At 44.2% G+C, this 23,867-nt stretch overlaps 2 protein-coding genes across 4 annotated transcripts in view; both read right to left on the bottom strand.

The window, feature by feature from the left end:
- Positions 1–9,925, bottom strand: part of LOC140740079 (adhesion G protein-coupled receptor E3-like) — a 35,258-nt gene extending 25,333 nt beyond the window's left edge. For all 3 annotated transcript variants that reach the window (XM_073068946.1, XM_073068947.1, XM_073068948.1), the window contains exons 1-3: positions 9,802–9,925; positions 5,466–5,558; positions 3,022–3,159 (exon numbers count right to left, since the gene is read on the bottom strand). In XM_073068946.1, coding sequence (XP_072925047.1) covers positions 3,022–3,159; positions 5,466–5,558; positions 9,802–9,832 — 262 coding nt within the window. In that variant the 5' untranslated portion in view covers positions 9,833–9,925. The remainder of the gene's footprint in view (positions 1–3,021; positions 3,160–5,465; positions 5,559–9,801) is intronic.
- A 3,774-nt stretch (positions 9,926–13,699) lies between these two features.
- LOC140740081 (adhesion G protein-coupled receptor E3-like) overlaps positions 13,700–23,867 on the bottom strand; it is a 76,920-nt gene continuing 66,752 nt past the window's right edge. The window contains exons 16-19 of the mRNA XM_073068952.1: positions 20,089–20,180; positions 17,412–17,580; positions 16,206–16,310; positions 13,700–14,137 (exon numbers count right to left, since the gene is read on the bottom strand). Coding sequence (XP_072925053.1) covers positions 14,132–14,137; positions 16,206–16,310; positions 17,412–17,580; positions 20,089–20,180 — 372 coding nt within the window. The 3' untranslated portion in view covers positions 13,700–14,131. The remainder of the gene's footprint in view (positions 14,138–16,205; positions 16,311–17,411; positions 17,581–20,088; positions 20,181–23,867) is intronic.

The raw sequence follows: 23,867 nt of genomic DNA, 5'->3' as shown, positions 1-23,867 counted from the left end.
TCCAACTCTTATACTCAGTACTTTGATTTATAAAGGCTAATGTACCAAAAGCTCTCTTTACTACCCTATCTATCTGTGACACCACTTTTAGTGAATTTTGTATCTGTATTCCCAGATCCCTCTGTTCTACTGCACTCCTCAGTGCCCTACCATTTACCTTGTATGTTCTACCTTGGATTTTCCTTCCAAAGTGCAATGCCTCACACTTGTCTGTATTAAACTCCATCTGCTATTTTTCAGCCCATTTTTCCAGCTGGTCCAAACCCCTCTGCAAGCTTTGAAAACCTTCCTCACTGTCCACTACACCTCCAATCTTTGTATCATCAGCAAATTTGGTGATCCAATTTACCACATTATCATCCAGATCATTGATATAGATGACAAATAACAATGGACCCAGCACTGATCCCTATAGTACACCACTCGTCACAGGCCTCTACTCAGAGAAGCAATCCTCCACTACCACTCTCTGACTTCTCCCATTGAGCCAATGTCTAATCCAATTTACTATCTCATCATGTATACCTAGCGACTGACTAACCTCCAAATGCAGGACCTTGTCAAAGGCCTTACTGAAGTCCATGTAGACAACATCCATTGCCTTCCCTTCACCCACTTTCCTTGTAACCTCCTTGAAAAACTCTAATAGATTTGTTGAACATGACCTACCACGCACAAAGCCATGTTGACTTTCCCTAATAAGTCCCTGTCTATCCAAATACTTGTAGATTCTATCTCTTAGTACTCCTTCCAATAATTTACCTACTACCAATGTCAAATTTACTGGCCTATAATTTCCCAGATTACTTTTAGAGCCTTTTTAAAACAACGGAACAACTTAGCTATCCTCCAATCCTCTGGCACCTCACCCATAGATACCGACATTTTAAATATATCTGCCAGGGCCCCTGCAATTTCAGCACTAGTCTCCTTCAAGGTCCGAGGGAATACCCTGTCAGGTCTACTCTGATTTGCCTCAAGATAGCAAGCACCTCCTCCTCTTCAATCTGTATAGGTTCTATGACCTCACTACTTGTTTGCCTTATTTCCATTGACTCCATGCCAGTTTCCTTAGTAAATACAGATGCAAAAAACGCATTTAAGATCTCCCCCATTTCTTTTGGTTCCATACATAGGCGACCACTCTGATCCTGAAGAGGACCAATTTTATCCCTTACTATCCTTTTGCTCTTAATATACCTGTAGAAGCTCTTTGGATTATCTTTCACCTTGACTGCCAAAGCTACCTCATATCTTCTTTTAACCCTCCTGATTTCTTTCTTAAGTATTTTTTTGCACTTCTTATACTCCTCAAGTACCTTATTTGCTCCCTGTTTCCTATACATGTCATACATCTCTCTCTTCTTCTTTATCAGAGTTCCAATATCCCTAGAGAACCAACGTTCCTTATCCTTATTCACTTTGCCTTTAATCCTGACAGGAACATAGAAACTCTGCACTCTCAAAATTTCTCCTTTGAAGGCCTCCCACTTACCAACGACATCCTTGCCAGAGCACAACCTGTCCTAATCCACGCTTTTTAGATCCTTTCTCATTTCTTCAAATTTGGCCTTTTTCCAGTTTAGAACCTCAACCCGAGGACCAGGTCTATCTTTATCCATGATCAAGTTGAAACTAATGGTGTTATGATCACTGGAACCAAAGTGTTCCCCTACACACACTTCCGTCACCTGTCCTAACTCATTTCCTAATAGGAGATCTAATATTGCATCCTCTCACCCTTCTATTTAATCCTAGCCTAATCACAGGTTAACTTACAATGACCAATTAACCTGTTCACTGGTAATGCTTTAGACTGTGAGACAGAACCCATAAGCTGGAAAGAATGTATAAACTTTTGTACAGATGACGAATTGAACTTCGAACTCTGACACCCCGAGCTGTAATAGTGTTACGCTGACTGCTGTGCTTCACTAGTAAGGGTGTCAAAAGTTATGGGGAGAAGGCAGGAGAATGGGGCTGAGAGGGGTAATAAATCAACTATGATTCAAATAGCCTAATTCTGCTCTACATCTTATGGTCTTAAGATCTTCTTGGTTACTGAGAAACACAGGATAATACCATAGTTTTATAAAGGAGGAAAATAGGTTAATGTTAATAAGCTGATGTTGGTGCGTGGCCTAGTGAGCAAGGCATCAGTCTAGTAACCTGAAGGTCACTGGTTTGAGCCTCAGCTGAGGCAGCGTGTTTGTGTCCTTGAGCAATCTGCGATGTCACCGGTGCCAAGCTGCATGGGTCCTAGTGCCCTTCCCTTGGACAACATCGGTGGTGTGGAGAGGGGAAGACCTGCAGCTTGGGCAACTGCCGGTCTCCCATACAACTCTGCCCAGGCCTGCGCCCTGGAAACTCCAGGCGCAGATCCATGGTCTCTCGAGACCGACGGATGCCACCACAATAAGCTGATGCCTTTCGATTGTATGCATTGTAGGAGAAGGGGAAGAATATCAGAATACATGAAGAAGGAAGTGATTTGACCTATTGTATGTGTGATAGCCGACTGAAAGCAGTTCAATAGCCCCATCCCTGACCATGCCCAACTTGGCCCCATTTCTCAAAGTGCAGGGTGACAATTCAGAGGAGGTCACAGAGAAAGTAAGTCTAAGATGTTGTGAGTGAGGATGCTAAAAGTGAAGTGTGGGAGAGCTTGTAAAGTTCTTGACCACAGGGATGGTTGAAGTTCTTTTGAGACATGGATGTGTGTTATGAAAATCTGAGATAAAGATGCCATTGTTTAGAAAGGAGATATCTGATAAAAATGGAGAGGCCGCTAAAGTTTCTGGTTAGATTTAGCCTGACAGTTTTCATCTTCCTTTTTAAACTGAAGGCATCGATCATGCATCAATACAGAGTAAGAGCCCAGGAAAGCTTTTGTGAACCCAGTTTGAATTTTGAATGAATGTTGATTGTAGGAAGAGGGGGTGATTGAGGTGGAGGGAGCTATGACCCAAAAACATTGATTCCCATGTGCCACCAAAGACCATGCATGCCCTTGAGTCTTACCTTGGCAGCTTGTCCCATGGGAGGCATTGATATAAGGATGGAATCCCTGCATACAGGTACAGAAATAACTTCCCATTATGTTATGGCACCTTGTGTTTGGCCCACATATCTGAGCAACTTCAGCACATTCGTTGATATCTGAGACCAACAGAACAGTTTGTCAGTTATTTACATAATAGCGGTCAGTACATTTTATACATTCATTCCCAGGGGGAGATCATTTGGAAAGGCTGGTCTTTGTCCCCAGACTAGCTGGTCCAGCCTCTATGCTTACCCTATTGGTGCTGCTTTGGCACCTTTATCTTGCAGGAGAAGATCCACAAATTGGATGCACATGCTCCTCTGAGATGTACCACATCTGACAGTGCAGCACTCTCTCTGTGCTGTGTTCACCAGCTGGTCTGGGCTTGTGGGATATAGGACATATAGGAGTAAACGCACTTCTGGTCACTCTATGGACCATGTATTGGGGCTCTTATGTCTCAAGTCACTGTTAGGACCATGTACCTGGTCCATTATCTCTGATCACTGTAAAGACTGTATGTTGGATCCACTGTGTTATATGGTCACTGTGTGTTAGGTCCCTCATGCCTCTGGTCACTGTTAGGTTTGCTTGACAGAACCTTTCCCAGTGAGTAGTGGAGAATGCAGATAGCTGTTATAGTTCTGGGGATAGAAAACTACTTTTGGTCCCCTCCTTCCCACAGTTCTGTCAGCGAGAGGAATCCTATGGTCAATACTGTAAGCTCCACTACGATATGGGTGAGGTTGTTGAGGATATCCCATATGTCCAACACTGCAGAATGGGAGCAGCTTGTGCATGGATTGGTGCCCAGAGGGAATGGACAATCACCTCTGTCTCCAACACACTTCCAGTTACCTGTGAGTTACTTAGTGAGGCAGAGTGTCCCTGTACCAAAGGAACTGTAATAGCAGCAAGATCAAGTGGATTTGTAACTTCATGCAGTGACCTCTGGTCTTGTCTCTGCCCTGAAAATTAGCCAGCTTCCTCCTCACCACATTCTCTGTCAACAACTAGAAGGGAGATAAAGATGAGCTTTCTTTTCCTGTAGGTAACTGTAGCTGTAACAGGACATCAGATGAGGGGTGAGTGGTGGCTGTTGAAAATTCAGAGGCAGTTCCACTGAGCACAGAATGAACCCACCATCTGGTCCTTACATCTTGTCTTGGATCTCTCGTCCGTTGATGCATCTGGTCTCTGTGACCCATAACATCCTGGTTTAACAAAGCTCCAACGATTCCCATTTTGAATTTTCCAGCTGACTGAGACTTTAGTCTCTGTCTCTGTGAAGATGGCCTTCCTGTTTATTGCAGTCTGTCTGGCTCCAGGGGTAAAGCCTCACATCCAGTTCGGCACTGCACTTCCTGACCCAGGGCAATGACTCTTCTCAATTCAGCCATTCAAATTCAACTGTGACGTTAAAGGGATCAATTAGATCATTGCTTCATTTTCTGTACTCAAGGGAATGTGGATCCAGTTAATGCAAGTGGTCCTTGTAATCCTCTCTGCACTTGAGTCATCACTGAAGTTATGAGTTATCATTGTAGATCTGGATCCATACCTCCTCTACCTGAACATTTCAACGTGTACCTGTTTTGAAAACATTTTTGTACCTGTCTCTACGCTTCCTCTGGCAGCTCATTTCATGTACCCTCTGTGTGTGTGAAGCTTGCGCCCTCAGGTCCCCTTTATATCTTTCCCCTCTCCCCTTAAACCTGTGCCCGCTAGTTTCAATCTCCCCTAGCCCAAAGAAAAGACTGACCATTCACCTTATCTATGCCCCTCATGATTTTATGAACCTCAGCCTCATTTATTCCAGGGAAGACTGTCCCAGACTGTCCAGTCTCTCCTTATAGCTCAGACCCTCTAGTCATGGCAACATTCTGGTGAAACACTCTCCTGTACTGTCTCCAGCTCAGTCATACCCTTCTATCATTGAGTGACTGCAGATAATTCTCCAAGCATAGTCTCACCAATGGCTTGTATAGCTGCAGCAAGACTTAACAGTTCCTGCACTCAGTCAAAATGCTGGAGAGTTCTGCAGGCAAGACAGCATCTAGGGAAAAGAGTTGATGTTTCAGTCCAAGATTCTTCATTGGTCCTGATGAAGGGTTTTGGCCCAAAATGTCAATTGTTTACTCTTTTCCATGAAGGTTGCCTGGCCTGCTGAGTTCCTCTAGCATTTTGTGTGCATTACTTTGATTTCCAGATTCTGCTGATTTTTCTGTTGTCCTGCACTCAGACTGTTTTTGTCTCCACAGATGCTGCTTGACTTGTTGAGTGTTTCCATCAGTTTCTGTTTTTATATGATATATTCCTTTACATTCAGTTTGCAGCTATAATCTTATTAAATAGCAAAAGATATTTAAGTGGCCATATAGCTTACTACAGTTCCTGAGAGATCATTGAAAGTGTTACTCACCAATGCAGTCTAGATCAGCTTCAAGCTTGTATCCTGGTTGGCAGGGTTGACTAGACACCACAGGAAGGGACAGGATATAACTCAGGCAAAGCACTGTCAAAGTAAAAGGGAATGAGACATTGCAGATCTACGTTAACCCAGAAGTCTGCTAACTGGTTCTACCAGCTCTATTTGCATCTGTGTCTTGGCTTTAACACTTAGCTCGGGGGCTGAGGGTTTGTTCTGTGATTCATGATTGGTCAGTGCTTGCTGGAGTCTGGGGGATGTAATTCACACGGGAAAGGAGGAGAAATGTTTTCCAACATTCCTTTGTTTCTAATGGCTCCTAATTTGTACCTAATTCCTAAAGAAATCCAGACCCTTTCAGGAACACTGGAGTAGTGGACTGTTTAGAATTTTAGGATAGTTGTATTATTCACAGGATATTCTGCAGATGCAGGAAATCCAGAGCAACACACTTAAAGTGCTGGTGGAACTCAGCAGGTCAGGCAGCATCTATGGAGGTGAATAAACAGTTGATATTTTGGGCACCTGAGACCTCTTTTTCCATTCCCCATTCTGGTTACCCTCTCACTCTTTCTGTACTCCTCACCTACCCATCACCTTTCCCCTGGTTTCCCTCCTCCTTCCCTTTCTCCCATGGGCTACTCTCCTCTCTTATCAATTTCCTCCTTCAGCCCTTTACCTCTTTCGCCTATCACCTTCCAGTTTATTATTTCAGCCATGTTCCCCCTCACCTGGTCTCAACTATCACCTGCCAGCTTGGTATACTTTCTTCTCCTTCACCTTCTCATTCTGGCTTCTGGGCCCTTTCTTTTTACAAACGTAGTCTGATGAAGAGTATTGTCCAGAAACATGACTGTGTAGTCCCCTCCATAGATACTACCTGACCTGTTGGGGGTGGGTGTGGGTACAGTGGTTGGGGGGGGGGGGAAGAATTTGGGAGAAAGGGTGGGCAGAACGACTGAGCAGTGATCAGGAATGAAGGCCTGCTGATGTTACCAACAAGCAGATCTGTGCTTCTAGAGCCTTCTACAGCATAGTTAAAGGGGTTCAGGAGGTTAAAATCAGACTGGATCCTCTTTGAATACAAAGATAGCAGGAATGTGCTCAAACAGGTGATTAGAAAGGCCAAATAGGGGACCATAAAATGTCCTTGGCAAGCAGGGTCAAGGATAATCACAAGGCATTTTGCACTTAAAAAATAGAGGATGAGTCAGGAGAAAGCAGGAAGGAAGTATGTTGTGCTTGGACTCAGAGCAAATTGTTGAGGTACAAAATGAGTATTTTGTGTCGCTATTTACCAAGGAGAAGGAATTGGAGGAGAGTGGATACAGTGGAGCACGATGATGTGCAGAGACATATTGAGATTAAGGAGCAGTAGTGCTGGGATTTAGAAAAAGCAATACAATGGATAAGATTCCAGGGCCTGATGGCATATATCCTAAATAGAGAAAGAAGCAAGTTAGGAGATTGCTGGGGCATTGACAACAATACCTGTGTCATTAGCACTGGGCAAAGTCTTGGAGTACTGGAGAGTGGCAATGTCCTGTCTGTTCAACAAGGGAAATAGGGATAATGCAGGTAATTATAGGCCAATGAGCTTCTGATCAGTGGTAGTGAAACTGTTCAAAAAGATATTGAGGGATAGAATTTATGCCATTAGAAAAGGCAGGTCCTGCTTGGGGACAGTCAGCATGGCTTTGTATGAGTAGATCATCCCTAACAAAGTTGATTGAGTTTTCTGAGGAGGGGAAGTAGATAACTTGATGAGGGTAAAGCAATGGATGTTATCTACATAGACCTTGAGGGGATCAGAGGGGGAGAGGGTCAGTAACATTAAATTCCTTGGTGTTATCATATCAGAGGACCTGTGCATTCATGCAGTATCCTCATGTAAATATCACCCAAGACATGGTGGTGTATTACTGCTGCTGCATCCTGGACCCAGGGTCCCTGGTTCAATTCTGGCCTTTGCCGATGTCTGTGTGGGGTTTGCCTCTTCTCCATGTGACCATGCCCTGGGTGTTCTGGCTTCCTCCCCATCCCAAAGATCTGTCAGTTGTCCCATGTGGAGGTGAATTACTCCCTGGGTAGGCAAATAATAAAGAATCACAGAGAGCTGATGGTTGAGAGAAAGAGTGAATGTCAGGGCTGTAGGGAAATGAGGATATGGGAAACAGGACAGGTGGGCCTGCTCTTCTGGTCACAGCACTGACCCTGTGGGCTGAATGTCCTCTCCCCCGCCCCTTTTCTGGGCACTATTGGTTTTGGAGGGAGAGGGAATTTGCAAGGACAGAATTCCTGAGCTGAAGGCAGTTCCATCAATGCTGGAGCAGTGAAATGGAATGCAGATGAAGAGGCCGAGGATTGTTGGAATGCAGATACCTTGGGGGCTGAAATAAGCTGTATCAATGAACAATCTATCAAAACCACTAACTTCTCAAAACTCTGTGTAATGTTCAATGCCAGCACTGCCAAAGCCACAAGGAGGCTCTAGGGTATCTTCACTCCCGGACTTCTTCCCTACTTATTGCTGTGTTGGGCTGCCAAGGATGACATCCTCCCACATTCACAGAAATGTCCTCCTGGAAAGCAGGGGGAGAGAATTCTCCCATGAACTGTTTTGTCAGAACTGGTGGGAGGGGCAGATTTTTCTTGACTCCTGTTTGGAGATCGTTTAAGAAAACACATTTCCGAAGACACTTTTATAACAATAAAAGGAAACAGGAAGTTCCTGCCTTATTTAACTTCCCCAGTCATGTTGTGGAATGTTATTTTTATCAGCAGTAGTATTCAAACTGGAACCCCACCTGCAACCCCCCCCCACCCCCCCCCCCCATCCCCGAACAAATTGGTGACCCAGATACTAGCTGGCTCCAGCAAGTGCTGAGACTTTGCATGTTGACAAACTCTGCACTCTGTGTGGATTCCCTGTCTGAGTCAGGTTAACTGGTTGTGGCAGAGTGTGGTGGAATGTGTGTTACAGCAAAGTATGGCACTGTCCGAAAAACACATCCTTCTGTCCTCAGGTCCTAGACTCCCCCACTGTTAGAACCATCCTCTCCACATTCACTCTATCTTGGCCTTTCAATATTCAGTAAGTTTCAATGAATTACTCCCCTCATTCTTCTCAACTGCAGTATGGGTCCAGAACCATCAAATGCTCATTCCCAGCATCATTCGTTTAAATCTGTGAACTCTCTCCAATGCCAGCACATATTTTCTTAGATAAAGGGGCCCAAAATGGCATACAATAGTCTCAAGTGCAGTCTGTCCAATGCCTTATAAAGCCTCAGCATTACATCCTTGATTTTAATATTCCTTATGAAATGAATGTGAACATTGCATTTGCATTCCTTACCATCGGCACAACCTGCAAGTTAATCTTTAGGGAATCTTGCACGAGGATTCAAAGTCCCTTTGCACCTCTGAATTTTGAATTTGCTACCCATTTAGAAAATAGTCTATGCCTTCATTCCTTCTACCGAAGTGCATGACCATATACTTCCCAACACTGTATTCCAGCTGTCACTTCTTTGCCTATTCTTCTAATCTGTCCAAGTCCTTCTGCACGTTCTTTGCTTCTGTTGGACTACCTGCTACTCCACTTATTTTCGTATAGTCGGCAATTTTTCAGAGAGGTCAGAGTATGACGGGATGAGTTACTGGAAGCTCAGGCTCAACCAGGGACTGGACAGGGGAGTACCATTGTGTTGGTAATGCCCAGGTGTAGGAGAGACCTAGACACAGGGGAGGGTAACTGATAAGTTACAGTTACATTCACACCACTGCACATCTCCAGACACAGTCGGATTGCTCCTCTTGTTATCAGTGGTGCCCCTGGGGTCTCATGGCTGGATGAGAAATGTCAGGTCACTGGTCTGTGATCCCGCTCATTCCACAGATACCCACAGGTGACATTGACTCTCACCTGAGAATTGAGCTCCTTTGTGTGAAGCTGTTTGGAATTACTGACAGTTTTGACGATCTGGGTGATGGGACAGTGGGTAATGGACTTTGCTAGTCTGGATGCAGGTTGATCAGAAGACAGAGAATAGCTAATTCATTAGTAGTTTGAGGAAAAAAAAGATCACTAACAGTCAACCAGTTGTCCATGCCACTTACACCCAATTAAATACCTATAGAGTACCACAGCTGTTGCTCTGTGGGATGTCTAGCAAGCTTCCATTAAAGAAGTGAGTTGCTGATCAGACAAACTGCTCTGTGAGGTGGGTAGTGAAAATGTGGATGGGGAAGAGACTGGGGTATTAACAGGCAGAGGAGGCTGCTTGCATTTTACTGCTCTCTCTGTTCTCCCATGCTCGGTACTCACCCCACTCCAGGCTGCTGCATCTCCACTCCATGGTTCTGCTCTGCTGAAGAACAGGTTCCAGTAACAGCAGACAGTGTGGCAGTCAGAGTCTGCAAGGACGCTTTGCACTTGTATGTGACTGGCCCAAGCTCAGCAGCTTGAATAATAACCAGGGTGGGACTCTTAAAGCAGCACTGCCTTGCATGCGCAAAGCTGTGACTGGCTTTGAGGAACTCTGAGATAAAAACATAGAAAGGCTCCAGCACAGTACAGGCTCTTCTGCCCACAAAGCTGTGCCGAACATGTCCTTACCTTAGAACTACCGAGGCTTACCCATAGTCCTCTATTTTTTAAGCTCCATGTATCCATTCCAGAAGTCTCTTAAAAGACACTATCGTTTCTGCCTCCACCACCGCTGCTGGCAGCTCATTCCACACACTCACCACACTCTGAGTAAAAAACTTACCCCTGACATCTCCTCTGTACCTGCACTCCAGCACCTTAAAACTGCACTCTCGTGCTAGCCATTTCAGCCTTGGGGAAAAGCCTCTGACTATCCACATGATCGATGCCTCTCATCATCTTGTACACCTCTATCAGGTCACTTATCCTCCGTCATTCCAAGGAGAAAAGGCCAAGTTCACTCAACCTATTTTCATAAGGCATGCTCCCCAATCCAGGCAACATCCTTGTAAATCTCCTCTGTACCCTTTCTATGGGTTCCATGTCCTTTCTGTAATGAGGCAACCAGAATTGAGCATAGTTCTCCAAGTGGGGTCTGACCAGTGTCCTATATAGCTGCAACATTACCTCTTGGCTCTTAAACTCAATCCCATGATTGATGAAGGCCAATGCACCATATGCCTTCTTAGTCACAGAGTCAACCTGCACAGCAGCTTTGAGTGTCCTATGGACTCGGACCTCAAGACCCCTCTGATCCTCTACACTGCCAAGAGTCTTGCCATTAATGCTATATTCCGCCATCATATTTGACCTACCAAAATGAACCACTTCACACTTATCTGGGTTGAACTCCACCTGCCCCTTCTCAGTCCAGTTTTGCATCTTATCAACATTCCGCTGTAACCTCTGACAGCCCTCCACACTATCCACAACACCCCCAACCTTTGTGTCATCAGCAAATTTACTAACTCATCCCTCCGCTTCCTCATCCAGGTCATTTATAAAAATCACAAAGAGTGGGGTCCCAGGACAGATCCCTGAGGCACACCACTGGTCACTAGCCTCCATGCAAAATATAGAAACATAGAAAAACCTACAGCACAATACAGGCCCTTCAGCCAATAAATTTCTAGGCTTACCTATAGCCCTCTATTTTACTAAGCTCCATATGCCTATCTAAAAGCCTCTTAAAAGACCCTATCATATCTGCCTCCACCACATTTGCCGGCAGCCCATTCCACGCACTCACCACTCTCTGAGTAGGTACTCCTCTGTATCTACTCCCCAGCACTATCCGACCTCCATGCAGAATATGACCCGTCTATAACCACTTTTTGCCTTCTGTGGGCAAGATTGTTCTGTATCCACAAAGCAATGTCCCCTTGGATCCCATGTCCCCTTACTTTTTCAGTAAGCATTGTATGGGGTACCTTATCAAATGCCTTGCTGAAATCCATATACACTACGTCTACTGTTCTTCCTTCATCAATGTGTTTAGTCACATCGTCAAAAAATTCAATCAGGCTCGTAAGGTATGACCTGCCTTTTACAAAGCCATGCTGACTATTCCTAATCATATTATACCTCTCCAAATGTTCATAAATCCTGCCTCTCAGGATCTTCTACATCATCTTACCAACCACTGAGGTAAGATTCACTGGTCTGTAATTCCCTGGGCTAACTCTACTCCTTTTCTTGAATAAAGGAGCAACATCTGCAACCCTCCAATCCTCCGGAACCTCTCCCATCCCCATCTACAACCACTCTTTGCCTTCTGTGGGCAAGCCAGTTCTGGATCCACAAAGCAAGGTCCCCTTGGATTCAGTCCTCAAACAGAATGATAATTTCATGGAATAGCAGGCAAAGGAGGAGGAGACTCTCGAGGCTTCATCAGGTCCTCTGCATGTCCTTGCATGATCCCCACATCTCTTTGTTCCCTGGAACTTGTTATCCTCAGTCCATACAGACCTTGGATGGAGAACCTGAGATAACAGCTACAGCAGCCTGTGTCTCTCCATGAGGAAAGGCCCCTCAACCATGGGGAACTCACTGAATAATCCAATTAATACAATCCTGTTATTTCCAGGGTTTGCTGATTGTGAGTCAATTATTTTCTTGGGATAAAACATGAAAACAAGCCACGTGTCATTTTGTGCAGCTCCGGGGTTTCACCCATCATTACAATGCAATTTCTAACTTGACCTTTCCTGTCCTGTTCCAATGCACTACATTTTCTAGGCTGCAATCTTCCAGCACCTGCCTTACCACAAACCCATCTCACTGACAGGTAGGTGTTCAGTGGGTGATTGTGTCACATTACTGGACTCGGAGCTGTGACAGCTGGAGACAATAATGTATGAAACTTTGGAAGACACAGGTACTTCTACCACATACGTAAACAGCATATAACAAATTATAGACACATTAGATTCTGCAGCTGGATGGGAATAAACAGTTGATGTTTCAGGCCAAGGCTCTTCATCAGGATGAGTTAAAGATTTGCTTTGGTACATGTTTTCAGTTGCTTCTGTAATGTTTTGGGGTTTTTCCAAGTGTCTGCTAAGTAGATGAAAGATTCTGCCAACAACCCAGTACTCTAATGAACTAAAACCGGGGTCTTAGTTTATTGCTGACTATTGGTTAGTATGCCACGTTTAATAACAGAGCTGAGATACAGAACATGGGGTCTGCTCCACCATTCAATCATAGCTGATTTTTCCAACCCCATTCTTCTGTCTTCTCCCTTAACCCTCTTGTCTTTCAATCTTTGCCTTAAATATACCCAATGACTTGCCCCACAACAATGAATTCCACAGATTTTCCACCCTCTGGCTGAAGGAATCTTTGAATCTCTGTTCTAAAGGGTCATCCCTTTATTTTGAGGCTCTGTACTCAGGTCCTAGACTCTCCTTCTGATGGAAACACCTCCTCTCACCATCCACTCTATCCAGAAGTGTTAGTACCTGGTTGGTTCCATTTACAGGGGTGGTTCACATTCAGTTAGAGGATGTAGAAATGATAAACAAGTTTCTATACTACATTTCCCAACCTCTGTGGTCAAAGGTGTTTTGCATCTGCTGCACCTTTACCAAAGCTTTGCCCACCGTGGAGCCATTCATTTCCAATGCTATTAGACAGGTGGGAGTGATGTTCCTCCACATGGTGCCTCAGGGAATGAAGATTGAGAAATGATTTGTCATGCCATCAGGAAGAGAGCACCTGTAACATTTCACCAGCCTTTGGAATCCACTGCTAACCTCTGCTCAGAGGGTGAAGGTTCACAGTTGACTTGTGTTTAAAGAGATTCATCTTGGATCACAATCAGTCCAGTATGGAGAACATACAAAAGCCTCTGGTACTTGCCTTCACTTTTAAAAACAGAAATAAGGCACAGATAAAACTGTTTTTCCAAAATGAGTGACAAGGTAGCAGAGTGGTTAGTGAAACACTAAGACTGGAGTTCGATTCCCACCATTGTCTGTAAAGAATTTGTAAGTTCTCCCCATTACTGTGTGGGTTTCCTCTTGGCGCTCTGGTCTCTTCCCACATTCCAAAGACATACAGTTAAGGTTAGTGAGTGTGAATCTACTTTCTTGACACTGGATGGATGCCGACACTTGTGGACTGCCTAGCACAATTCTTACTGATTTCATTTGATGCAAATGATGCATTTCATTGCATGTTTCAATGGACATGTGACAAATAAAGCTTATCTTTAATTATAATTTTGTCATTTTTTAATTTTCATAATTCAGGAAGCATACAGGAATTTTAAAATACCAACGCTGCAAACTTTAGGCAATATTTCAGATTATTTTTTCAACATTCCCGAAATATGCTTGGCTTTCCATCAGTGAACATTAACACCAGATTTCATTGTGATTCGAGCCGGTTTTGTTTATATGACATTTAACCTTCCACATCTCTGTATTGGAGCAGGGATGGACCATGTTTCACAAAGTCACATTCTGGATATGACTGAACACCTGGTCTTAAAGAAAATCCTGAGGAAGAGTCTGGGTGAATGAGCAGATGGTGGAGAGCGAGGTTCAAAACACAGTCCAGATTGAACTCTTGTTGAGGTCTGTCCACAGCTCACACACCACTCACTTTGTGATATTGGTTGAGGAGTCAGGTCCTGACCTGTCCAGAGGGACTACTGCATCTGTTATACCTGTCCAAAAGGCAGAAGAATCCTTTCTTTAGCATATTTAAAGGACATAATGTACTCAGTCCCCACTGCACTGCACAAGCCCCCAGGTCACAGGACAAGAGTAAAACCAAAAAAGTGACAGCTGGCACCTGTCATTTCATCCACACAAAGGTCTGTCTGTGTGAATCACTGACCATGGGCATGAAACTTCTTTGGCTGGGTGCTGGGTGAAATGTAGGTATGTAGAACAGTGCATTCCTATTATAGGAACAATGTTAAACTGGAAATAATATGGAAAAGATTTACAATGATATTGCCAGGACTTGAGGGGCTGAGTTATAGAGGGATGTTCACCAGGCCATGTCTGTTTTACTTGGAGTGTAGGACAATGAGGGATGACCTTAAAGAAATGTCTAAATTTGTGAATTGGATGGTAACAGTCTTTTACTGCAGGGTAAAGGAGACCAGAACTAGGGGCATAGGTTTAGGGTTTGAGGGGAAAGATTTGAAGGGGACCTGAGAGGAAAATATTTCATGCCAGAGACAGTGCATATGTGGAATGAGCTGTCAGAGGAAGTGGTTGAGGCTGATACGATAGTATCATTTATGAAGCAGTTGTACAGGTACATGGAGGAATGGGGCTTGGAGGGATATAGGCTGATTGTAGGAAATTGAGACTAGTGGGGTGGGCACTGTGGTTGGTTAAGTTGTATTGCTGTATTGTATTCCTGTATTGCTCTATGACTCTTTTGCACAGGAACAGGTCTTGTGGACCACAATGTCTGTGCTGAACATAATGCTGAATTAAGCTATATCTCTTCTGCTTAAACAATGTCCGTATCCTTCCATTCTTTGCGCATTCGTCTAAGAGGCCCTTAAATGCCTGTATTGTATTTGCTTCTACCACCTCCCCTAGCAGTGCTTTCCAGGCACCCACCACTGAGTATAGAAACATAGAAAATATGTGCAAGAGTAGGCCATTCGGCCCTTCGAGCCTGTACCACCATTCAGTATGATCATGGCTGATCATCCAACTCAGAACCCTGTACCTGCTTTCTCTCCATACCCCCTGATCCCTTTAGCCACAAGGGCCATATCTAACTTCCTCTTAAATATAGCCAATGAACCGGCATCAACTGTTTCCTGTGGCAGAGAATTCCACAGATTCACCACTCTCTGTGTGAAGAAGTTTTTCCTCATCTCGGTCCTAAAAGGTTTCCCCTTTATCCTTAAACTGTGACCCCTCATTCTGGACTTCCCCAACATTGGAAACAATCTTCCTGCATCTAGCCTGTCCAATCCCTTTAGAATTTTATACGTTTCAATAAGATCCCCCCTCAATCTTCTAAATTCCAGTGAGTATAAGCCTAGTCGATCCAGTCTTTCTTTCTTACCTCCCTGCTCCTGTACTCAAATCCTATAAAAAGCTTTCCTGGCATGTCTCCTTTGAGCTTATCCCTTTTCACCTTACCTCCTTTCATGCTCTATGGAATTAGATATTTCAACCCTTGGAAAACAGATACCAGCTGTTTACTTTATCTATGCCTCTCATAATCTTATAAACCTCTTATCAGGTTCCCTCCTAACTTCCTCTGCTCCAGAGAAAGCAACCCAAGTTTGTCCTGTCTCGCTTTCTAGCTCATGCTTTCTAATCCAGACAGCATCCTGGTGAACCTTTTCTGCACTGTTTCAACCGTATCCATGTCCTGTAATGGTATGACCAGAAATGAACACAAAGCTTTAAGCCTGGCCTAAACCAAAGCTTTATACAGTTGCAATGTGACTTCTTGACCCTTGCACTCAATGCTCCAACTAAGTAAGAGTGAATGGAGTGTTCTTGAACATTCTTACAGGAATTTTGTTCTGATGGGGTGGAGTGTTAAGAGTGAGGGCTATAAGGAGGCAGGGTAAACACTTGGGACTTGCCCCCCCCCACCTGTCCGTTGGGCAGTGTACTCACTGACGCACTGGTAATTGGCGTGCTGGTGAAGACGGGGGGGGGGGGGGCGGGGAGAGTGTTGAAGGTGAGGAATGTAAGGACAGAGTGTAAACACTTAGGACTTGCCCCACTGTCGGACAGCGGACTCACCATCACTGTGGTCATTGGCATGCTGGTGGAAGCTGAATCTGTGAGGCCTGATTTCTTCCAGTTTCTGCACATTCTGTTCCAGCAGGAACGGTATCCGTCCCTCACCTACAGACATGGGTCAGTTAAAACATATCAATTAACCCCACAGGAGGGGATAGGGGGGTAAGTGGCAGGGAGGTTGGAGAAGGAGGGGTTGTGAGGGTGGGTGCAGTGGAGGAGGTGGTGAAGGGGTAGGTGGTGAAAGGAGAGGGGCAAAGAGGAAAGTGGGAGATGGAAGGGAGGTGGGGGACGGAGAGGAAGTGGTGGGTGAGAAAGAGAGATGTGGAGGGATAGGAGGAGTGAGGGGGTTATCTTGGCTTTTAAAACATATGAATTTAAATTAGTAAGATACCATTTTAACATCTAAATTAGTTACATTGTATAGCTGAGATTTAAAAAAGTAATCCGTAAATGTAACAGATTAATCATCAGAGCATCTATAATTTTACAATAAAAATAATACTGAGAACATAAGTTGTAAGAAGTCCTTGGAAGTGAGTCTGGAGATCAAAAGCTTAGAAAGGCCATTTCCAGTATCTCTGACAACTCCAGTGGATTCTCTGGCCCTGGATCCCCATTCTCTGTCTATCCAGAGTTGGGGTTGGTGTTTTGGCCCCACCACAGGCAGTGAAGAATGATGTGGCTAATTCTGTTTACACGTGGAGAGATTTGCTTTGCTATATTGAAGTTGTTTGAAGGAAAGGCAGTTAGTTTAAGAAAATAAATCCTCAGCTGTTGTTCCAGAGGCACACTGTTCATTCGTGAGATGAGGAAAGGAGAGGAGATGGTATGAGAGAGGCAGGATGGATTGAAGATGGGGAGTAGAGAGAAACAGGAGAGGGTACAAGGAGGAGAAGGAAAAGGGCATGAAGAGAGAGAGAGCACAGGGGAGGATGAAGGACTAGAAGGAGGAGATAGGAAGGCTTACTGACACCATGACATTAGTGTCCTAAGATTTCATATGTCCAACTTCGTCATCTTCAAAGGTTTCCTTATGGCCAGGTTACTCCCAAACCTGGAACCCCGAAAGCCTATGGAATGGGTGCCGCTGGATCTGTTGTCTTGAACTACAGTGGTGTGGCTCCAAATGTCAGTTCAGGGGGAGGGAGACAGAAACAGAATGGACATCTCTCACAGGGAATGCAGTCAGTCAGGGATAAATCATACCTGTTGATTCAGCACACAGAGAATGAGGAAGATGAGGGTTCCCTGGAAACTGTGGATGATGGTGAAGAGGTAGGTGAGGATCATGGTTGTACTGTGAAAGTGAAACAAACTGAGAATCCAGGTGCAGCCCAAGACAAACCCCTGTGCAATGGCTTTGAAGATCAGTGTTCTGTGGAGAATTCAACGAGACATGATTAGCTCTAATGGGCACAGACTGGAATCTGGAGCTTCAAACAATTTACTGGAGGAAATTAGTGGGTTGAGCAGTATCTGTGGGGTGGGGTAGGAGGAGTAACAATCAATGTTTTGGGTCAAAACCCTACATCATGGCACTGATTAGCTCCAAATCTCCTCTTGTGCTAGATGTGTTGATGGTTCCAACTGAATCACCATCATGTACATCGAGTTTAAGTCTTTGCAAACTAACCACCATGGCAGGAAACTGAGGAATGATGTCTCCTTCCCTAGCTCCCTCTTCATCATCTGGAGTCTGGGACCACCCTGCGTTCTGTGCAGATGCTGGTTGGAGGGGCTGGTCTTTGACTGAGAGTGGGACACGGTGTGGCAGCTGAGAGTACCATGTTTATCCTTCAGACAAATGAGTCAGATGTTCATGTTCATGGGATCTTGTTGTGCACCACACTTCAACAACAATGTTTGAAGAAGCACAGAACCATCTGTGAGATGCCTCAGGGCATTCACTGGCTGTGACAGGTGCTCCAGAAATACATCTTTCTCTTTAACACTCAGAACCCCTGCCAAACCTCTCAGGAAAAGCTGTGAAACTGAGACAAGCCTCTCAACTGAGAAACACCAATGTTGGTGTTTTGTACAACTGCTCCACACACCCATAGCTCAGTGTGTATAGCTCCATCCAGGGCTGGTTGCAGCATTTGAGGGACAGCAGTATAAGTACAGACCCCTCACTGTGGGTAGTGTAGTTCCTGCTAATGCTTTGTATGTTGAGGATAAGATGTCTTTGTATGTAAACACAAGGGATACAGTAGATGCTGGAAATCTAGAGCAATACTACTGGAGGAACTCAGCAGGTCAGACAGAACCAATGGAAGAGAATAAATAGTTGAGACCTGTTGAAGGGTGTCGGCCCAAAACAGTGACTCTTTTTTCTTCTCCATAGTTGTAGAGAGCAGTTTGCTTGGGAGAGCATGCGCAGAGTCGCCAGATACCGGAGCCATCTTCCCTTTGGAGGTTGCCTGACCTACTGAGTTCCTGTCATATGTTGACATACAGCACTGGTCTGGGTGAATGAGGTGGGCACCTGTCACATCTGCAGTCTGTCACCACTGGATCAATATTCTGACAATTTCACTCTGTGCAACCTTCTGCTTGAACCTTTGCCCATGCGTCATGGAGTTGTGGTTTTACACAAACAAGCCCAACTCACCTATGAGGAGAGATCGAGTTGCCTGTACTTGCTGTAATTCAGAATGAGAGAGTATCTTATAGAAACACATAAAATTATGAAAGGGATAGATAAGATAGAGGCAGGAGAAAGTTGTTTCCACTGGTAAGTGAGACTAGAACTAGGGTACATAGCCTCAAGGTTCTGGGAAGTAGATTTAGGATGGAAATGAGGAGAAACTGCTTTCCCAGAGAGTAGTGAATTTGTGAAATTCTCTGCCCTGGGGAGCAGTGGAGGCTACCTCAGTAAATATATTTAAGATAAAGTTAGCTAGATGTTTGCATATCAAGGGAATTAAGAATTATGGTGAAAAGGCAGGTAGGTGGAGCTGAAGTCCATGGCCAGAGCAGCTATGGTCTAAAAGGCTCAAAGGCAAAACAGGTATGATCAGCCAGATAACCTACTCCTGCTCCTAGTTCTTATATTACCCCACACTACTCCAACTATCTACACGGTCCTATTGACCAGAGCCCTCAGAGGAAAATAATTTTCCTCAGGTCCCTTAACTTAAAACCTCTTATTCTTCATCAGAGAAGCAGCATTCACAAGAAAAGCAAATTAAACATAAATGATACACAATCTTTATGAACACATAAAGATTTTTCTTGTAAAAATTGTATATAATTTCAGTTTAATTTCTCTTGTGAATGCTGCTTATCTGATGTTTATCTGATGCTATGTGCCTGTGATGCTGCTGCAAATAAGGTTTTCATTGCACCTCTGCACACATGAATTTGTTCAGATTATAATAAACCTAACATTGACTTCACTTTTCAACCTTTGCCTGTTGATCAGTGTCTTTGGTTTTACAAAACATGGGAAATACAGGGACAGGCTCTTTGGTGCATGATGTTTTGCGGAACTAAGTAAACAAGTAATTAAACACTTAGCAAAACTAATCCTACACAATGTTCATATCCTTACATTCCCTGTACATTCATATACCTATTTAAGAACCTCTTAAATACTTCTGTTGAATATGCCTCCATTACCACTGCTGGAAATGCATTCTATGCACCCACCACTCTGTGTTTTCTCTGTTATTTACTGGCAGAATTGAAATTTAATCCCATTTATCTCTTCTGGTCTGTCAACCCAACAACAATCCACTGCATAGACCTTATCCTCCCATCACCCACAATGGTTGCTCCACCAAGCTCAAAGAAGTGCCTCAGAGGAGGAGGGACAGGCTTAATCTTAGCGTGGTTGGGAGACCTCCGGCTCCACCAGCTCCTTGATGCTGGCTCCACTCACCTCATGTCTTTGATCTTGGTGACCTCGGTATTCAGGCGGGTGATCTGCATCCTCAGCTTCTGCATCGTCACCGTGAACAGAACCATGTTAAACTGGAGAGAAGGCAAGAGGGAATACTGTGGGTTAAAGCAACAGGAAAACTCATCCTGTGGTGGATGCTGTTGTTGTGATCAGTGTGTCTGGATACTTCTGCCGTGTTTTTCAGAGAGTACAAAATCAGTCCCCCAGTCCCTGTAAGCCACACAAACATTCCCCCATTTACCTCTCTGTTCCAGCCCTGTTCCTAGCTCGTCCTGTGTACCAGGGGTCAGTGTATCAGTGATCCCAACCACCAATATTCTGCCATAAATCCTCTCCTCCATACAGAGTGCATCTTGTTCACAAGGTCACACAGTCCATAGATTCAGGAACAAGACTGACCATCTCGCCTCAGGCCTGATCTGGGCTTTCTGCTCAACCTTTCCGTTTTCCATCCAGTGCTGTCTGTGTAAGATAAATTTACCAATCTCAATCATAAGTTCAACATCAACAGCTTTCTTGAGGCAGTTCCCCCAGTATATCCTGGCCCTGACACTTGCCCTGATGGTCTTGCACTGTTTCCAGGAGTGTGTGTGTCTTATTTCAAATGAAGTCACCCTGCTCTTAACCCAACAGGTGTTTTCACTGTAATCAGCACCTTCATTGTGTCCTGTGCCTCATCCAGGAAACATATAATATAAATATATATATCATAGAAACATGAAAACATAGAAAACCTAAAGCACAATACAGGCCTTTCAGACCACAAAGTTATGCGGAACATGTCCCTACCTTAGAAATTACTAGGCTTACCTATAGCCCTCTATTTTTCTAAGATCCATGTACCTATCCAAAAGTCTCTTAAAAGACCCTATCGTATCCACCTCCACCACCATTGCCAGCAGCCCATTCCATGCACACACCACCCTCTGAGTAAAAAAACTTATCCCAGACATCTCATCTGTACTTACTCCCCAGCACCTTAAACCTGTGTTCTCTTGTGGCAACTATTTCAGCCCTGGGGAAAAAGCCTCTGACTATCCACATGATCAATGCCTCTCATCATCTTATACACCTCCATCAGGTCACTTCTCATCCTCCAACGCTCCAAGGAGAAAAGGGCAAGATCACTCAACCTATTCTCATAAGGCATGCTCCCCAATCCAGGCAACATCCTTTTAAATCTCCTCTGCACCCTTTGTATGGTTTCTACATCCTTCCTGTAGTGAGGCGACCAGAACTGAGCACAGTACTCCAAGTGGGGTCTGACCAAGGTCCTATATAGCTGCAACATTACCTCTCAGCTCCTAAGTTCAATTCCACAATTGATGAAGGCCAATACACCATATGCCTTCTTAACCACAGAATCAACCTGCGCAGCTGCTTTGAGCATCCTATGGACTCAGACCCCAAGATCCCTCTGATCCTCCACACTGCCAAGAGTCTTACCATTAATACTATAATCTGCCATCATATTTGACCTACCAATATGAAATATTTCACACTTATCTGAACTGAACTCCATCTGCCACTTCTCAGCCCAGTTTTGCATCCTATCAATGTCCCGCTGTAACCTCTAACAGCCCTCCACACTATCCACAACACCCCCAACCTTTGTGTCATCAGTAAACTTACTAACCCATCCCTCCACTTCCTCATCCAGGTCATTTATAAAAATCATGAAGAGTAAGGGTCCCAGAACAGATCCCTGAAGCACTTCACTGGTGACCAACCTCCATGCAGAATATGACCCTTTTATAACCACTCTTTGCCTTCTGTGGGCAAGCCAGTTCTTGGATCCATTGCCTCCTTACTTTCTCAATAAGCCTTGCATGGGGTACCTTATCAAATGTCTTGCTGAAATCCACATACACTACCTCTACTGCTCTTCCTTCATCAATGTGTTTAGTCACATCCTCAAAAAAATTCAATCTGGCTCGTAAGGCAAGACTTCCCCTTGACAAGGCATGCTGACTATTCCTAATCATATTATACCTCTCCAAATGTTCATAAATCCTGCCTCTCAGGATCTTCTCCATCAACTTGCTAACCACTGAGGTAAGACTCACTGGTCTATAATTTCCTGGGCTATCTCTACTCCCTTTCTTGAATAAAGGAACAACATCTGCAACCCTCCATTCCTCCGGAACCTCTCCTGTCTTTATCGATGATGCAAAGATCATCGCTAGAAGCTCAGCAATCTCCCTTCTTGCCTCCCACAGTAGCCTGGGGTACATCTCATCTGATCCTGTCAACTTATCCAACTTGATGCTTTGCAACAGCTCCAGCACATCCTCTTTCTTAATATCTACACGCTCAAGCTTTTCAGTCAGAATATCAAGCTGGTTTCAGATCTCTGGAGTCTCAGGAGATGCCTTCAGGGTTATTGTTCCTGTGATGAGACTGGCGTGAGCAGAACCATGTGAGCTCAACTCTTCAAGACATCCTCACCTTGATGTTTAACTTCAGATTACATGGTGATCTTTCCTTTGAAACATTGGTCTTCAGGCTGATGTGAACTGAAGCAACATAATCAAACGATGGTCAACAGGGCACAATGGAAGAAGTATTTACGTTTGATGGATTTCAAATGCAGGATGCTTTGGGTAAAAGGTATAAGGAACACTGAACACCCTAGATACAGGGTCGCTCAGCCATTTCAGTGCTTCAGTTCCACCCAATGTCTTTTATATATACAGTGGTATGCAAAAGTTTGGGCATCCTGGTCAAAATTTCTGTAGATGTGAATAGCTAAGTGAGTAAAAGATGACCCGATTTTCAAAAGGCATAAAGTTAAAGATGACACATTTCTTTAATATTTTAAACAAGATTACTTTTTTTATTTCCATCTTTTACAGTTTCAAAATAACAAAAAAGGAAAAGGGCCTGAAGCAAAAGTTTGGGCACCCTGCATAGTCAGTACTTATTTACACCCCCTTTGACAAGTATCACAGCTTGTAAATACTTCCTGTAGTCAGCTAAGAGTCTTTTAATTCTTGTTTGGGGGATTTTCACCCATTCTTCCTTGCCAAAAGGCTTCTAGTTCTGTGAGATTCTTGGGTGGTCTTGCATGCACTGCTCTTTTGAGCTCTATCCACAAATTTTCGATGATGTTTAGGTCAGGGGACTGTGAGGACCATGGCAAAACCTTCAGCTTGCGCCTCTTGAGGTAGTCCTTTGTGGATTTTGAGGTGTGTTTAGGATCATTATCCTGGTGTAGAAGCCATCCTCTTTTTATCTTCCGCTTTTTTTACAGAAGGTGTGATGTTTGCTTCCAGAATTTGCTGGTATTTAATTGAATTCAGTCTTCCCTTTACCAGTGAAGTGTTCCCCATGCCACTGGCTGCAACACAAGCCCAAAGCATGATCAATTCCCTCCCACCTCCCCGTGTTTAACAGTTGGAGAGGTGTTCTTTTCATGAAATTCTGCACCCTTTTTTCTCCAACCATTGTGGCCAAAAAGTTATATTTTTACTTCATCAGTCCACAGGACTTGTTTCCAAAATGCATCAGGCTTGTTTAGATCTTCCTTTGAACTTTTTGACCGCAATGAGCAAAGGTATGAGCAAGCTGAAGGTTTTGCCATGGCCCTCACAGTCCCCCGACCTAACCATCATCAAAAATCTGTGGATAGATCTCAAAAGACGGCCCAAAAATCTCCCAGAACTGGAAGTCTTTTGCAAGGAAGAATGGGTGAAAATCCCCCAAACAAGAATTGAAAGACTCTTAGCTGGCTACAGAAAACATTTACAAGCTGTGGT

Source organism: Hemitrygon akajei, chromosome 16 (genome assembly GCF_048418815.1).
Source record: "Hemitrygon akajei chromosome 16, sHemAka1.3, whole genome shotgun sequence".
In the NCBI taxonomy this organism is placed as follows: Eukaryota; Metazoa; Chordata; class Chondrichthyes; order Myliobatiformes; family Dasyatidae; genus Hemitrygon; species Hemitrygon akajei.
Note: the sequence above shows the minus strand (reverse complement) of the source record. Positions and strands in the feature narration are given on the sequence as shown.